Here is a 17,736-nt window from a genome sequence, read left to right as displayed (position 1 = left end):
GCCTAGGACGGTCGATTCCGCAATAATCTCCTCTGGGAGGGCATTCCAGGTGTCAACCACTCTCTGAGTGAAGCAGAACTTCCTGACATTAGTCCTGAACCTGTCCCCCCTTAGCTTCATTACATGTCCTCTAGTCCGTGTCAAATTGGACAATGTAAATAATCTTCTCTGCTCTATTTTGTCGATTCCTTTCAGTATTTTGAAGGTCTCGATCATATCCCCACGCAGTCTCCTTTTCTCAAGGGAGAACAATCCTAGTGTTATAAGTCTATCCTCATATTCCAGTCTCTCCATACCCTTCACCAGTTTCGTTGCTCGTCTCTGCACCCTGTCCAGCAGTTTTATATCCTTCTTTAGGTAGGGAGACCAATGTTGGACGCAGTATTCCAAGTGTGGTCTGACCATTGCCCTATAAAGCGGCATTATAACTTTCTCCGATCTACTCGAGATTCCTTTCTTTATCATGCCCAACATTCTATTTGCCTTCTTTGCCGCTGCCGCGCATTGTGCCGACGGCTTCAGGGTCCTATCTATCAGTACACCCAGGTCCTTTTCTTGTTCACTCTTCCCCAGAGTTGCACCTGACATTGTATACTCGTATTCCTTATTTTTATTGCCTAAATGCATTACCTTGCATTTCTCCACATTGAACTTCATCTGCCATTTCTCCGCCCATGTTTCTAACCGACACAAGTCGCTCTGGAGTTCCTCTCTATCCTCCTGCGATCTGATTTCCCGGCATAGTTTTGTATCGTCTGCAAACTTGATGATCTCACTGGATGTTCCTTCCTCCAGGTCATTGATATAAATATTAAAAAGGATCGGCCCAAGTACCGAGCCCTGGGGTACACCACTAGTCACTTTCTCCCAGTCGGAGAACTTCCCATTTATGCCCACTCTCTGCTTTCGGTTTTCCAGCCATTTGCCTATCCATCTTTGTATATCTCCCTCTATGCCATGGCTTTGTAGTTTCCTGAGAAGTCTTTCGTGTGGAACTTTGTCGAACGCTTTCTGGAAGTCCAAGTATATTATGTCCACAGGCTTCCCACTATCAATTTGCTTGTTTACGGTCTCAAAAATTGGAGTAAATTCGTCAAACATGATTTCCCTTTCCTGAATCCATGTTGATTATTTTGATGGTCTCACCTCGAGTTCTATAGGGTGAGGTAAGAAATCGATTGATTTTAAAGTTGAAATGGAGACTCCCATTCTCTTATCAGAGAATCCATATTAGGGTTTAGAGATTTGTGAGACTTACCCCCTCTTCTACTAAACTGCGCTAGCAGCCTGTAGCGCAGAGAGCCGCGCTGCTCCCGACGCTCTCAGGAACTCTATGAGCGTCGGGAGCAGCGCAGGCCAATCAGCGCGGCTCACAGCGCTAAAAACTGCCAGCGCAGCCTCGTAGAAGAGGGGGCAAGCCATGGAATCAAATGAGCCCCTCAAGAGGGTGGCGTAGTAAAGGGGGGGTGAGGAGGGGGTCTGCCCCAGGTGCCAGCACCCCTCCTCCTCTCCGCCCCCCTCTGCTTCTTCCCACTCCTCCCCTTGCCACTTGCGCACACACCCCCTTCCCTTTCCCAGGACCTCAAGCCGTTCACTAACGTGTCTCTCACGACCACGTCAGCTCTCCCACTGATATCACCTCTGGGTGCCACGCATAGTAAGTGAGGTCAGAGGGAGAGCCGCCAGGTTCACGAGGAGCACGTTTGAAGTTGTTACTTGTGGCAGTGAACAATTAGAGATACGGAGGAAGGGAAAGGGGTGCATGCACAGCAGGGGGAGTAGGGAAGGAATGGGGGCCAGAGATGAGGGCGAGGAGGGGCGCCTCCACCCCAGGTGCTTCTCACCCTCACTATGCCACTGCTTGGACAGGTGGTTACAAGAGCTCATTAAAAGGCAGATTCAAAGTCATTTTATGACATTGTGAGCATGTTCAAGATATATGGATCAGAATTTCTTACATGCTGCTCATTTTCACCATGAGATTAGTATTAGGAAATACTGGATTGCATATGGGGACAGAGTAGCGGTAGGGGCAGCAGCAGCAAGGGTTCCACCTGCTGCTTCTGCTCTCCCAGTTCCTAGGCCAACAGGATGTGTGGCTAGTGTACCTGTGCACCATACAATACTTGTGATTCCCACCCACCTTAGGCTGGCACCTAGGAGCTATGGTCTCCTTCACCTCTTTCTTGGTTATACAACTAAATCAGTGTCTCTCAAACTGTGTGCCAAGGCACAGTGGTGTGTGCCCTAGAGTAATTCTGGGTGTGCCATGAGAGATTCCAGAATTGTATTTTCTTTTTAAAAATTCCCTTCTTAAGTATATACTAGAATAGATTGACATGAACGTCATGGACACAAGAGTCTGACAATATTATGAGTGTGTGTATGTGTACGGATACAACCGCCCAGACAAGCGTCATTCTTTGATGCGATTGCTCCTTGAAAACTAACGGCAAGTAATTTTAGTTTTATTTTTTATGCAGTAGTTATCCTAACTTGAGCAACAAAGCAACAAGGCTTTGTTACCGTTTAGATCTTCATAATCTTTGCAAACTTGAATTTTCAACTTTAACAGAAATTAAGGGCTCCTTTTACGAAGCCGAATTAGCGGTTTAACGCATGTAATAGCGCGCGCTAATTTGCCGGCCGTGCTAGCCGCTACCGCCTCCTCTTGAGCAGGTGGCAGTTTTTCAGCTAGCGCGGGGATAAAGCCGCTAATGCAGCTTCATAAAAGGAGCCCTAAATTGAAAAAAAAGAGAACAACTGCAATTGGTGGGTGATGAAATGCATGTTTGCTTGTCGACTATCGAGCTGCGTTTTGAGTTGCACTCAGAAACAAGCACATCCATTACACTGATTAGCAATTCTATTCTACTTTAGTTTCACTATTGTTACAATTATTCATACAAAGCTTAAAGAACTTTAAATATATAATTCTCAAAATTAATTTTTTGTTGGTTTTGCAATTTTATAAATTCAATTATAATGTGCCACGAAAAACATTTGCTCCGTTTAGTGTGCCGGAGTCAAAAATGTTTAAGAGACACTACACTAGATGCATCGCTTTGCATTTCTATAAAAATGAATGAGCACAAAAAATTAAACATTTTTGCCTTTTCTGTTCCTTCTTCTCATTATCCCAACTTTTGTCTCATAATTATTTCCATTTGATTTCTTTTGTCTCTTCCTTCTGCATCTCCTCCTCTACTGACTGGGCAGGAGTTTTCTTTTTGGATCTTTCCTCATATAACTTATCATCCCTATCTTCTTTGTTTTTATTTATAATTTCAACTGTTCTCTGCCTGTGTGTTTACACAATATATTTTCTGAATACACTTTCTTTCCTGCTACCATATATAAATATATATATATTTAACTTGCCTTATACAGACTTATTGTTTTCACAATATTCTCTCTTTTATTGTTTCCTACAATTCCACTGTCCACTTTACATCTTGGGTTCTAGACAGGGCTTCTTCATACTATCACTCATCAACTTGAACTCATCTCTCTTAAGGTTCTCATATAGTTTAATTCAGGTCTTTGTTTGAACCACACTGGCAATAACCAATAAACCATAAATATTCTTTTATCATGAACTCATGCCACTCTCTCAGTCTGTCAGTGCCAGATCCAATATGTCTTCCCAGGAGTACATTTATTTCTTCCAGTCAAAGTTATACAGCAACCATTCATACAGTTTTTACAGCCATTGTTTGATGCTTGCTTACCTTGACATTGCTGTAGTAAGTTGAATGAGAAGGGGACAAACCAAAATCTTTTTCAATGATGTTTTGGTGATAGTCCTGTCCTGGAATGCTAGATGTCCGATTCATATTCCCTGCAATGAAAAGTTAATACTGAACACTGGAACTTAAAATGACAACTGAGCTTATTAACTGTGATTGACAGGTATACTTTTATTGATAGGTGGTTTTGCACGCAACATTCATCTATCAAGAACATATGGGTTGATCTTATATCTGCTAAATTTCCCAAATATTATAGACCTACCACTACTACTACTACTACTATTAATTATTTCTATAGCGCTATCAGACGCACGATCTGAAATATAAAAGGCTTGCTGCTGGCACAGAGCAAATGCTTGAAAAATTATAGTCCATGTATGAAAAATGTCTGAAGTCTGCTTTACTATTGAATGGTTCATAGACAACCCCGCGAAAGACAAAGGCGCGCGCCAACAACTGAGCGCAAGATGGAGGCACACGCCGAAGAAAATTACAGTTTTTAGGGGCTCCGACAGGGGGTTTTGTTGGGGAGCCCCCCCAGTTTACTTAATAGAGATCGCGCCGGCGTTGTGGGGGGTTTGGGGGGTTGTAACCCTCCACATTTTACTGTAAACTTAACTTTTTCCCTAAAAACAGGGAAAAAATGAAGTTTTCAGTAAAATGTGGGGAGTTACAACCCCCCACAACGCCCCCACAATCTCTATTAAGTAAAGTGGGGGGGGTTTCCCCCACACACACACCCCCGTCGGAGCCATAAAAACTGTAATTTTCTGCGGCGCGCACCTCCATGCTGCGCTCAATTGTCTGTGCGCGCCTTTGTCCCAGCGCGTTTTTGACCTGACACCCTATTGAACAAATGGTCAGGCTTAGCCATTTAGCCTAACCTTCTTCTACCTACTGGAATCTTTCTCCAACTAATTGTTACTATAATTTAGGGGAGTAGTTATCAGTGTTGCCTACTGTTAAGAAGTGTTATTTACCATCAACCTGTGCTATTTTATAAAGCACAATTTTATAAACTATGACCTAGTTACTAATAACTGGGTTTAACAGTATAATAACAGATCTTAATGGAAGTTCACATTGATAACATTCCCCCCTTTTCTCTTTAATGATGCCACATACCTTTTTCTTAGTAACTATTCAAAATATTTCCTGTGGTTATACATAGACTAGCTTAGTTGCTTTTGTTACGTGCCTTCTTCCATGGCTCTCCTGTCTCTAAAGAATGGTACAACCATGCTCATTACTTCACAAAGACCCTGAATTAATACATGCTTGAGCTGCAGAGAATCTGGTTTTGTTCAACAGGCCATACCACAGATTTCCTTGCCCTTGTGCCAATGAAAGTCAATAAGATCATTGTGTATTGCATGTTACACAATCAGCCCCATTTTAAAAGTTAGAATTGAGACATCCAGGTCAGCATGTCTCATGTTTCATTAAGATTTTAGAACAGAATTTGCTACAATGCAGGAGAAGTGGCCATTTATGGATCAACACCTAAATTCTTTAAATGGTGCATAAAATTGTATATGCATAACTTAGTTGACTAACCGGTGCTGATAATTGGCAATCAACACTAGAGAATAACACGGGGACCATTTACCGCGGTAAACAGTGGTCAACGCAGTAAATCCGCAGGAATGGAGACATAACCCCGTTATAATTTATGATGAGCCCCCAAAATCTCCCCTAAAACCTACTATACCTACCTGTGTACTACCCTAATAGCCTTTATGGTTGTAGGTATATTTAGGCTTTAGCAAATCCTTTGACAGTGTTCCACACAGACGTCTAATAAATAAACCGATTGCCCTCGGGATGGGCCCCAAAGTGACAAGCTAGGTCAGAAACTGGTTGAGTGCAAGACGACAGAGGGCAGTGGTCAATGGAGATTGCTCTGAAGAAAGGGATGTTACCAGTAGTATGCCTCAAGGTTCTGTTCTTTTTTAACATTTTTATAAATGATATTGCTAAAGTGCTGTCAGGTAAGATTTACATCTTTGTGGATGATACCAAAATCTGCAATAGAATAAACACCCTGGATGGTGTGAACAACATGAAGAAAGACCTAGTGAAGCTTGAAGAAAGGTCTGAAATTTGGCACCTAAAATTTAATGCTAAGAAATGCAAGGTCTTACATTTGGGATGCAAGAACCCATAGGAATGGTACAGTTTAGAGGGTAAAGAACTAATGTGCATGACAGAAGAGTGGGACTTGGGTGTGATTGTATGTGATGATCTTAAAGTGGCCAAACAGGTTGAAAAGGTTGACGGTGAAAGCTAGAAGGATGCTAGGTTGCATAAGGAGAGATATGGCCAGTAGGAAAAAACAGGAATTGATGCCCCTGTATAAGACTTTGGTGAGACCTCATTTAGAATATTGTGTACAATTCTGGAGGCCGCACCTTCAAAAAGATATAAAAAGGATGGGTTCGGTCCAGAGGAAGGCTACTAAAATGGTATGTGGTCTTCATCATAAGGCGTATGGGGCAGACTTAAAGATCTCAATCTGTATACTTTGGAGGAAAGGCGGGAGAAGGGAGATATGACAGAAATGTTTAAATACCTATGTAATGTAAATGCGCATGAGTCGAGTCTCTTTCATTTGAAAGGAAACTCTGCAACGAGAGGGCATAGGATGAAGTTAAGAGGTGATAGGCTCCGGAGTAATCTGAGGAAATACTTTTTTACAGAAAGGGTGGTAAATGCATGTAACAGTCTTCCAGAAGAGGTGGTGGAGACAGAGACTGTATCTGAATTCAAAAGGGCCTGGGATAGGCACGTGGGATCTTTCCGAGAGAGAAAGAGATAATAGTTACAGGCCATTTGGCCTGTATCTGCATCATGTTTCTATGTTTCCAAGGCAAGATTCATTTACTGTAGCTTATTCCTGTGCCAAAACTTACTAAATCAATAAGTTTTGGCATAGGAATAAACTACAATAACCACCCCCTCTTTTTACAAAGCACCCTGAATGAAATTAATCACATTACTCAAAACTGACAAAATAATGGACTGAGTTTTAGAAACGGGTTCTTCAAAAGCAGATCATTATTACTTTTGCTCAAGGTTATTTTATTTTTATTCTGTTTATTGATTATATATTGGTTTGGATTTTTATACCATTGCTTTGAGTTCTTCTTAAGACTTGATAAAATCCTAAATACAAGTAAACAGAAGCACATTTGTTTCTCTAAACAAAGATTTAAAAGAGAGGAAACAAACAGAAATATTGACATTTAGAAGAATGTGGCAGCCAAATGCTTTATTTGACCTTCATCTTATCCTGTTAAGAACCATACTTTGTCAAAATAAAATTACAGTTTCTAAAAGTGGTAAACTACATTTGCTAAGCTGCTGACTTTGACATTCCTAACACATTTCACAAGCCTACGGTTTGTTTCCCACCCTGACCTATGGTATCAGTGCATGATAACTGCTAGGATTTTACACAGCAGATTTCCTAAGTATGTAAATAAAGCCTTGCTTATAGCAGAATGTGTTACTTCTATCAACTATGGTCATTGCTACATGTATTAGAGGTTCAGTTGCAAGAAGAAAGGGATCAATTTAACTGAACTGAACTAGTGCATTTTTTTGCTTGGTTGTTTTTTTATTATTTTAATTCTAGTCCCTTCTTATTAAAATGCTTTGTTTGATTTTCATCAGGGACTTGGCATATGATGGTTTCAGCTCTATCTATCTCTGAAATGTACCGTAATGTCAAGTATCGTGTCAATTTCCTATAGCCCAAAGAGCAAAATGACAACTTAGGAGATTTTCCTTTTTTAGCCTCATCCTGCTTTAAAATTACCAGTTAGCAGGCTGAATATCACTGCTAACTGGCTATGTAATGACTCTGCCCACAGACCGCCCCACACTAACCGGCCAGTGTAGGGACCTTTTATGCTGATCCGTACTTTGGAGTACTATCTACTTAAGTGCTGCTGAATATCAGTGGATAGGCAGGCACAAGTAAGACTCTCCTGCCCAGTTAAATCACTTTGAAGATCTACCCATTAGTTTTTCTACTTTTTTTGCCTGGGCATTTTATTTTTCTGATCACATTGTATACTCTGGGAAAGTAGGAAAACAAATAGATCAGAGCCAATCTCCTCTATTTACTAGCTTTCCATCTCTTTCTGTCACTCCCTTACCAATATCCAAACCGTAATTGGCTAACACCCTTATTCCCTTTGGTGATAATGTTGGTCTTTACTAAATATTCAAGAAAGTTAATATAATGGACATCGGTATGGGCCCAACTCACTATATGGGAGGGAAATGTAGGCCTATAGATGACCAGCACCAAACAATAAGCCTAATGAGAACTGCCCCATACATCATATAGTCCAATGTTGTGAAATTAATTAATCCAAAACACTGTGTAAGTCATAAACAAACATTTAAACCAATCTTTCCAATGTCTAACCTAAACAAACAAGCCTAATTTATTTTCATTTTTCCCAAAATATGGGGGATTTTATTCTCTAAATTGGCACCTTCATATAGGCACGCTGATGCCATATGCTGTGCGCCAAGATGCCATTATAGAATACTAGCATAAACTGGCATTGGTACATGTCAGTTTAGTTATGGACATTTATGCCGTATCATTGACATAAACGGGTGTGCCTACATGCGTCAAGTTATCTGCATAACTGATAGTGTTCTATATATTATGTACATTACTTAGACATGCTCATGACTCTGCCACGTTATCTGGTAGGCACCATCTTAGTATGTCTGCTGTTTATATGGGTAGGGCTATACTATCTAATAACGGAGCTCTTTTTTATATTTGTTTTATTTTATTTTACTTTTATTGTATTCTGTAAACCGCTTGGACCAGTAAAATGAACGAGCGGTATAACAAGTTTAATAAACCATAAACCATCTTAGCTACCAGAAAAAAAAATGTCTCTGAGCACATTGGGGCAGATCCTACGTCAATCCACCAAAATATAGTGAAATTCTAAATAATGCTTATTTTACAAGATCATAATACATTTCTGAAACGTGAGAATCCTCATCAAATCTAGTGCAAAATTTTTCTGAAGCAGTTGTAGTTAGTGTAATTATACTGTTTTGAAGGATTGGTATAGCAAAAGTCATTCAGTAATGCCTGAGGTGCCTTATTATACAACAATTGCATAGGGAGCTATGCGATCTAGTACTGAGCACTCCAGTAACTAGACATAGGTACGACGAGCGAGGTGATTAAATTTGCGGATGATACGAAGTTATTCAGAGTAGTAAAGACGCAGGGGGATTGCGAAGATCTGCAACGTGACATAATCAGGCTCGAGGAATGGGCATCGACATGGCAGATGAGGTTCAACGTGGATAAATGTAAAGTGATGCATGTCGGTAACAAAAATCTCATGCACGAATACAGGATGTCCGGGGTGGTACTTGGAGAGACCTCCTAGGAAAAAGACTTGGGAGTTCTGATCGACAAGTCGATGAAGCCGTCCACACAATGTGCGGCGGCAGCAAAAAGGGCAAACAGAATGCTAGGAATGATAAAGAAGGGGATCATGAACAGATCAGAGAAGGTTATCATGCCATGGTACGCCCTCACCTGGAGTACTGCGTCCAGCACTGGTCGCCGTACCTGAAGAAGGACACGGTACTACTCGAAAGGGTCCAGAGAAGAGTGACTAAGATGGTTAAGGGGCTGGAGGAGCTGCCGTATAGCAAAAGATTAGAGAAACTGGGCCTCTTCTCTCTCGAACAGAGGAGATTGAGAGGGGACATGATCGAAACATTCAAGGTACTGAATGGGATAGACTTAGTAGATAAGGACAGGTTGTTCACCCTCTCCAAGGTAGGGAGAACAAGAGGGCACTCTCTAAAGTTGAAAGGGGATAGATTCCGTACAAACGTAAGGAAGTTCTTCTTCACCCAGAGTGGTAGAAAGCTGGAACGCCCTTCCAGAGGCTGTTATAGGGGAAAACACCCTCCAGGGATTCAAGACAAAGTTAGACAAGTTTCTGTTGAACAAGAACGTGCACTGGTAGGGCTAATACCAGTTAGGGTGCTGGTCTTAGACCAGAGGGCCGCCGTGTGAGCCGACTGCTGGGCATGATGGACCACTGGTCTGACTCAGCAGTGGAAATTCTTATGTTCTTATGGTGTACAATTTCAATAGTTAAAAATCACAGTAAAGGCAGTACAATACAAAAAAACCATAACTATCCCCTCTCTTCTGGTCTAAGTTCAAACTGTAAAATAATATTGCTCAAAAACCAAAAACAAGGGCGGGACCGCCGGAAGACGAAGCAGCGCAGACGCAGGGCTCACAGAAGGGCCAGGACCGCCAAGAGGAAGCAGCAGGCAGTGGCGTACCTAGGGTATGTGGCACCCGGGGCCCATCATTTTTTGACACCCCCCCCCATGTAAAAAAATATTTTTTGTAATGACCATGAAACGGAATAAATGGTCAGAATAGAAACAGGCAGTGAAAATTTTCTTATATTCCAAATATAACATAACATAAATTATGTCTGAATTGTCATGACATCAGAAGTACATATGGAGTAGTTGCAGGTGATGCTTGGGACAGTTCTGATTGTGTTAGTTAGGTTTTATGTGTTTTTTGAATAGAAGGATTTTTATTTCTTTTTGAAGGTTTTGCAGTCTGTGGTCGATGTCAATTGGTTGTAGGGTTGGGGGTCGAGTGTTGCAGCTCGAATGGCTAGGAGGTTGTCGAACAGTTTTTTTCTTTTGACGTTTTTGGTTGGAGGGTGTGTGAATGGTGCGCGAGTTCTCCTATGTCTGTTTGAAGTGGATTGAATTATTTAGCTGAAGAAATTAGTTACCCCCTCATCCCACACACATTAATTCTCTTCCATTTTTGTTCCCATTATAAAAAACACTGATAAGTTCCCAGAAAAAAAATACATTAAAATAAGAAGTGAAAACAAAGGCCCCTACAGATGAGAACATAACATAAGAATAGCCTAACTGGGTCAGACCAATGGTCCATCATGCCCAGTAGCCCATTCTCAATCCAGGACACTAATACCTGCTCAAAACCCAAAGAGTAGCAACATTCCATGCTACCGATCCAGGGCAAGCAGACACTTTCCCCATGTCTTAATAACAGATTATGGACTTTTCCTCCAGGAATTTGTCCAAATCTTTCTTAAAACCAGCTACACTATCTGCTTTTACCATAACTTCTGGCCACTTCATTTTTAAGTTTAGATCTTTCCTTTCAAACAGAGACCTTGCTAGATGTCAAATACAGCACAAGGTAACTTCACATGGACTTAGCTGTGCAGGAAATGTGAATCTCCTCATACACCCACCATATAGTGCAAAAATGTGCAAAGGTCTGTTTTTTTCTTTCGATCACTACATAGCCTAATGCCACACAAGCAGCGCTGTTACAAACATATTCTGTAGGTCAATGCTAAGGATAACAAAGTTTCCTTCCTTGGACCAGAAGGAGATACTGATAAACCACTGGAAGAGATCCCAGAACAACACCCAAAGACCCACTCAGTGTGTGAACCAGTTGAGTGGAGTGAACTAACTGGGGGGTGGAAATGGGCCCGGAGTTTGCTCAGCAGAATTTCCCAGACCACCTCTTCCTCTCAACACATTGACACGCTGCCACCACCACCACTAGGAACACCTCACTGGGTAGGCCAGCTATGCTATAAACTTTATAAAACACGTTATTATATTTTCTTATAAAGCACATATTTTAACTGAACTCTCTGACATCCTCAGCCTTTCCATTCATAAAAATAGAAGGAAGAAAAGTTCCCATTTCCTGCTGTCTCATGTCCCCGGCCTATACAATATTTTTTTTCTGCAGACCCTTCAAAAGTCTGACCAAATCCTCGTTTCACTTGCATTATAAAGTACTGAGGATGCAATCTCTACCCAATCCCAGGTCCTAAAGTCTAAGACAGTAGCGCAAACTAATGCTGCCAGATTCAGGAAAAAAAATTTTGATTCGATTCAGCCTATTGAATTGGTTTTTCAATTCGATTTTCCTGCCCAGTTGGGTGATTTTTTTCAAAACTCCTGGTGGGTTTTATAGCTTTTTCACCCCCTTTGGCTTCTCCTAACCACACTGGCGCTGTGGTGTAAATAAAATAAAGAAACAAAAAGGACTTTTCCTCTCTCTGTTAAATCCTAGCTCACGTTTGCAGTCCAACACCAGCTCTGGCAGGATACACATTTCAAATCTGACATATTATAATCACAAAACAGAAAATAAAATTAATTTTTCTACCTTTTGTTGTCTGGTTATATTTCAAATCTTGTTGGTCCAAGGCTCTGGTTTTCTTCTGATAACTTGCTTGCCAGGGTCTCCTTCTTTCTTCTTGCTAACCATCCATCTGCCAACTCTGTTCTCCCTTTCCATTTCCCTTCCCTTCCCTCCCCAGGAAGTCTGATATCTTTCCTTTTTTTCATCTCCCTCCACAGATCCACCTTTTCTTAACTACCCTTTCATCCGGCATCTCTCCCTCCTTCCCCACCACCCCAGAGTCCACCATCTCTCCCTTTCTTTTCCCAATTACCCTCCTATCCAGTATCTCTATCACTCCTCCACACCATCCCTTGTGTCCAATTTCCCTCCCTTTCTATTCCTTCCCTCCCTAAATCCCATGGTCCATCATCTCTCTCCCTCTCCTCTATTTTCAGACCCATTATTTCTTCCTCCCCCCCAAAGTTTGGCATATGCACGTCTCTTTGAACACCCCCTTCCCTCCGTGTACTTCTAAACCAGGGTCCCCCCCAAAGGCCTGTCCCCCCTTAAAGGCCTGTCCCACCCCCTTTGAAGGCCTGTCCCACCCCCTTGTAGGCCTGCCTGTCTCCCCCTTGTAGGCCTGTCCCCCCTTGAAGGTCTGAACCCCCCCAAAGGCCTGCACCCCCCCCAAAGGCCTGTCACCCCCTTGAAGGCCTGCCCCCCCTTGAAGGCCTGTTCCACCCTTGAAGGCCTGCCTGCCTGTCCCCCCCTTGAAGGCCTGTCCCCCCTTGAAGGTCTGCACCCCCCGAAGGCCTGCACCCCCCCTTGAAGGCCTGTCCCCCCCTTGAAGGCCTGTCCCTCCCCCCCGAAGGTCTGCACACCCCCCCGAAGGTCTGCACACCCCCCCGAAGGCCTGCCTCCCCCTTGAAGGCCTGCCTGTCCCCCCTTGAAGGCCTGTCCCCCCTTGAAGACCTGCCTGCCTGTCACCCCCCTCCCCCTTGAAAGCCTGCCTGCCCGCCCACCCCACCCTGAAGGACCGCTCGCCCCCCTGGCCTCCCCGCACCACCTATGAAGCAGCACTACCTATGCTCCCGGCCTTGCCGTTCAGTCCCCCCCCACCACCCCCGAAGGACCGTTCGCCCCACTGACCTTCCTGCACCACCTATGAAGCAGCCGCAGCAGGATCGCGACGCGATCCCTGTGCTGCTTAGGCTGCTTCCTGCGCCGCAGTCCCGCCCCTCCTCTGACGTCAGTGGGGTGAGCGGTCCTTCGGGGGTGGGGGGGACTGAACGGCAAGGCCGGGAGCACCCCCTCAGGGCTGGCACCCGGGGCGGACCGCCCCTCCTGCCCCCCCCTTGGTACACCACTGGCAGCAGGACACCGGTAGGAGCTTCTATATGATGAGCGGGGGGGGGTGGGTGGAAGGTCGGGAGGCTGTGGGGGTGCGAGCGGTCCTTCGGGGTGGGGGTGCGGGTGCGTGCGAGCAGTCCTTCGGGGTGGGGGTGCGGGTGCATGCGAGCGGTCCTGCGGGGGGGGGGGGGTGAATCGGATGTCGGGGGGGAACTATGTAAAAAAAAATTTGTAAAAGCGCTCATGCGGTATTCAAAGGGGGGGTTATGGGGGTGGTTTGGGGGCTGTGAATGTTGTCTCAACAGCAAATCCAACCCAACTGGGTAGCAGAAAACCTGAAGCCAGCCTGGAAATTTGCAACCTACGACACCTTGTTTATTTGCTTTTTCTTTTTTTCTTTCTAAGTAGAAGTGAAAGGAGCTTTAGTTAAATTGTGGTTTTATTGTTCCATGCATGCACTCTGCCTCTCAGGCTGTATAGGGTATTCTTAGATGAGCAACATGAAGAATGAAACTGAGGAGCACCAAAACAGAATTTACAAGTCTTATTAATCAATCAGTATTTATGGAACTTGAGATCTAATGTTGCCAGCCACTCCTCAATTCTCTCTTGTCTTTAGCTTGTTGTAATTTGTTTAGTGTGATTCTTACCATCTTACTTTCTTTTATAAATATTGATTCTTCTTTGTTGATGATCTTGAGGTCAGATTGTTAAAACACAAGTGGCGATATCTACAGTGTATGTAAAGTTTTTCAATCAGGTCATCTATTTTTATAAGGATACTTATGTTTTGAATAGCTAAATTCAGAAGAAACCACCTAAGAAGATCAACTTTGATTTCTAAAAGAATATTAGGGAGCTGGAACACAAACAAAGACAATATTCCAAATAAAGAAAATAGTTGAAAGATCACTTTTCCAAAACTCACTGTCCATTTGTTTTGTCAGTTTTGAGCTATATGATTAATGTAGTTCATTAAGGCAAGATTCATTTAAGGTGCCAAAACTCATGGATTTAGTGATTTTTTTGCACAGCCATAAACTACAGTAAATGAATCTTGCCTTGATGAATAAAATCAAATCACATAACGCAAAACTGACAAAAATTAGTGTTTGTGAGTTTTAGAAAAGCAGTTTAAGTAGGTAAGTTTCTCAAGCTGAAAAACTATCTTTCCCTCAGTGGGCAAAAGCACATAAACTGTCTCATAAGAGTGCATACTCTTTCCAGTGGGTGTAATAATGCCCTAGGGGTCAGTTTAAGTTAGGGAAGAGAACATAGGCATGGGGATTTAATTTTTTAATCTGAAATTTGTACCAACTGTAAATCACATGTAAAGTATTTATCTACTGAGCACATAGATAGATATGGTTTAATGGCACAAATTCAAAATGGATTTAGCTATCTGAATGCATGAAAAAACATATGGATAAAGGTATGCCAGTTGATACATTGTATCTGGGTTTTCAGAATGCATTTAAGAAAGTACCGTATTTTTCGCTCTATAAGACACACCTGACCATAAGACTCACCCGACCATAAGACTCACCCTCCCGTAGAGGAAGAAAAACCAAAGCCCAGAGCAGTCTGCAATACAATTGATAGCATGCAAAAGAAAACAAAACCCCAAAACCAATACAAAACAGGTATTCCAACAAATAATGCATAAATGAGAAATACTGTACCCCATCCACCAAATTAAAAAAAAAATAAATAATAATATTTAATCCCAAACAGAATACCACACCCAACATAGCTCCCAAAGAGGTGAGTCTCTGAATTTCTTTTTCATGATGGCCTGAGCTAGAATTTGAAACAGGCCTAGAGTTCAGATTGAAGTTGCTGATAGGCACTGAGCTGGACTGAAACAACTAGCTTGACTAGCTCTTCTCATTGTTCTGGAACTGGAAGCAAAGGAAAGTGATTGAAAAGATGCATGCCTAATACCCAAGCCAGTGCAAGGCACAAAATTACAACTGAAATCTACCCCTTCGCTCCCTTAAAGCGTTTTAGTGCTGACCGGCAAGGTAAATGTTCCAACGCTCATTCAATTCCTATGAGCGTTGGAATATTTATCTCATCGGCAAGTGCTAAAAACACGCTACTGAGACTTGATGAAAAGGAGCTTTAATTATTTAAAAATTGCTTGCACAAATAAATGTTTTCATTCTTTATTCATTATTTTTTTTTAATCTACTTAATCATTCAGAAAAACCTCAGACATGATCACAATTCAAGAAACAAAATTAAAATTATAGACTACTACATTATGGCAATCATCATCTAGCCTTGCAGACAAAGGAAAATAAGGAAGAAAAACAAATATCAATGAACAGAATCATTCTTACTAGTTGTCATCCAAAATCCCCAACTATAGAAACATATTAAAGGCTACATTTCATATATGGTGTCCATAAAATCAGCGTAGAAAAAAGAGCTATTTCATAAGCTGGGCTTAAAGTTAGGCACAGTTTATAGAATAGTGCTTATGCCTGGGCAACACAACTTAATTTAGGCATGGCCATTTGTACCAATGAAAATGTGATAGAAATGTCAGTGCCTAAATTTAGGGGTCCTTTTATCAAGCCTTGCTAGCGGGGTTAGCGCGTCTTGACATTTCATCACGCGTTAACCTCCGCAGCCGGCTAAAAAACTAATACCTACTCAATGCAGGCGTTAGCGGCTAGCGTGGCAGGCAGTTTAACACGCGGTATTACGCGCATTAAACCCCTACTGCAGCTTGATAAAAGGACCCCCTAGACTCAGCAGTCTTAATTCTGTAATTACACATAATTTAAAGGAATGCCCAGATCCATCCATTCTCCATCCACTTTTTTGACTTGTGTACACATAACTTAATTGATTCTAATTAATACCAGAAATTGCTTGTTAAAATGCCAATTGTTGATGCTAATTAGCTTGTTGATTTTGGTATTTCTTATAGAAATTTTGGCGCTTTTTAAATAGAATATTCCAACTAAATTTACTAGTGCACAAAACGCCATTTTCATTTCGGATTTTCTACTCTTCGGCTGGCATTTGAGAGCACAATCGGAGCACTCAGCTAGTTCCTGAGGAAGAGGGGTGGTTCCCCTCGAAACAGTGCCCCGTTGGACTGTTTCTTTCTTAGCTGGCTGTTCTGTCTTCTAGACTTTACCCGAAGAAGCTAAATATTTTTGCTTTTTTTGACTTTGTTAGCATTCGAGCCAGCCCGGGTGATTTGGACACTCCTTGCCCCCGGAGGAGGGGCAGAGATATCCGAACCATTTTACTGTTTAGTGATTTTTTTCACTTATTATTTCACTTTATTTTTCACCAGTAGCACGTTTTGTGCACTAGTAAATTTAGTTGGAAACCCAGGGATGTTTCACAAGTAACACCCGTTCTGGGTTTTGACTGTGGCAGCTGGTGCTGTAGGGACTTGTTCCCACAGCAAGCTGTGAGACTGAGGGTTTTCCACTCACATCACTAAGTATTCGCTCTAGGTTGTTTTCTTGGTTCGGATACCTCTGCCCTTCTTCCTTTTCTTGGATAGGGGAGACTTTTTGTGTTTGCTCATTGCAGTTTTCCCCATTTTGGGGTTTTCTAGTATTCATTAAAATCCTTCTCCAGCACCAAAGTGGAAAGGGCAGGCTACTTAGACCCTTACCATAAAGGGCCCACACCACACCTGGAATGTGTTGCTTAAAAGTATACGTTTATTTTGAACCAAATGGCAGCATAAAAGAAAAAAACAGAATGACAAGCATTCAAAGTGGAACAGAGACGATGTAATCTCTTCACCTGCAGAATGGAGAGAAAACACCCTGTCTGCTTGGGGATTTTTCAGAGGTTATCTATGCATGACTTACGCCAATTCCAAAAACGACCCCCATCCCGTCCTGACAGGTGCTGTGGTTTTGCATAAGTGGAGAGGAACAGATTCTTTGAACTTTCGAAAACTACAAGAACAAGAGGGCATTCGGATAAATTAAAGGGGACAGATTCAGAACCAATGCTAGGAAGTTCTTCTTCACCTAAAGGGTGGTGGACACCTGGAATGCGCTTCCAGAGGGCGTGATAGGACAGAGTATGATTTTAGGGTTCAAGAAGGGATTGGATAATTTTCTGAAGAAAAAGAGGATAGAGGACTACTACACAGGTCCTGGACCTGTTGGGCTGCCGTGCGAGAGGACTGCTGGGCACGATGGACCCCTGGTCTGACCCAGCAGAGGCACTTCTTATGTTCTTATATTCTTATGTCCATCTCATACTCGTGATGTTCCATGGACCATGACAACTGTAGTTCAAATGTTATCTGTGTTATCTGAGGTCCAAAGAGGCTTTTACTCCCTCTGTAGTGGACAACAGTCAGAAAGACAAACTTGTCACTTGTCACAGCTATCAATGCTTTGCACGCTGTGCATACGGTGCATGGGC

At 42.5% G+C, this 17,736-nt stretch overlaps 1 protein-coding gene across 2 annotated transcripts in view; it reads right to left on the bottom strand.

The window, feature by feature from the left end:
• Positions 1-17,736, bottom strand: part of PKP2 (plakophilin 2) — a 222,113-nt gene that overhangs the window by 139,409 nt on the left and 64,968 nt on the right. For both annotated transcript variants that reach the window (XM_033952694.1, XM_033952693.1), the window contains exon 2: positions 3,732-3,841. In XM_033952694.1, coding sequence (XP_033808585.1) covers positions 3,732-3,836 — 105 coding nt within the window. In that variant the 5' untranslated portion in view covers positions 3,837-3,841. The remainder of the gene's footprint in view (positions 1-3,731; positions 3,842-17,736) is intronic.

This window comes from Geotrypetes seraphini, chromosome 7 (assembly GCF_902459505.1).
Source record: "Geotrypetes seraphini chromosome 7, aGeoSer1.1, whole genome shotgun sequence".
Lineage (NCBI taxonomy): Eukaryota > Metazoa > Chordata > Amphibia > Gymnophiona > Dermophiidae > Geotrypetes > Geotrypetes seraphini.
The sequence above is the reverse complement of the archived record's forward strand: the minus strand, read 5'-3'. Positions and strand labels throughout refer to the sequence as shown.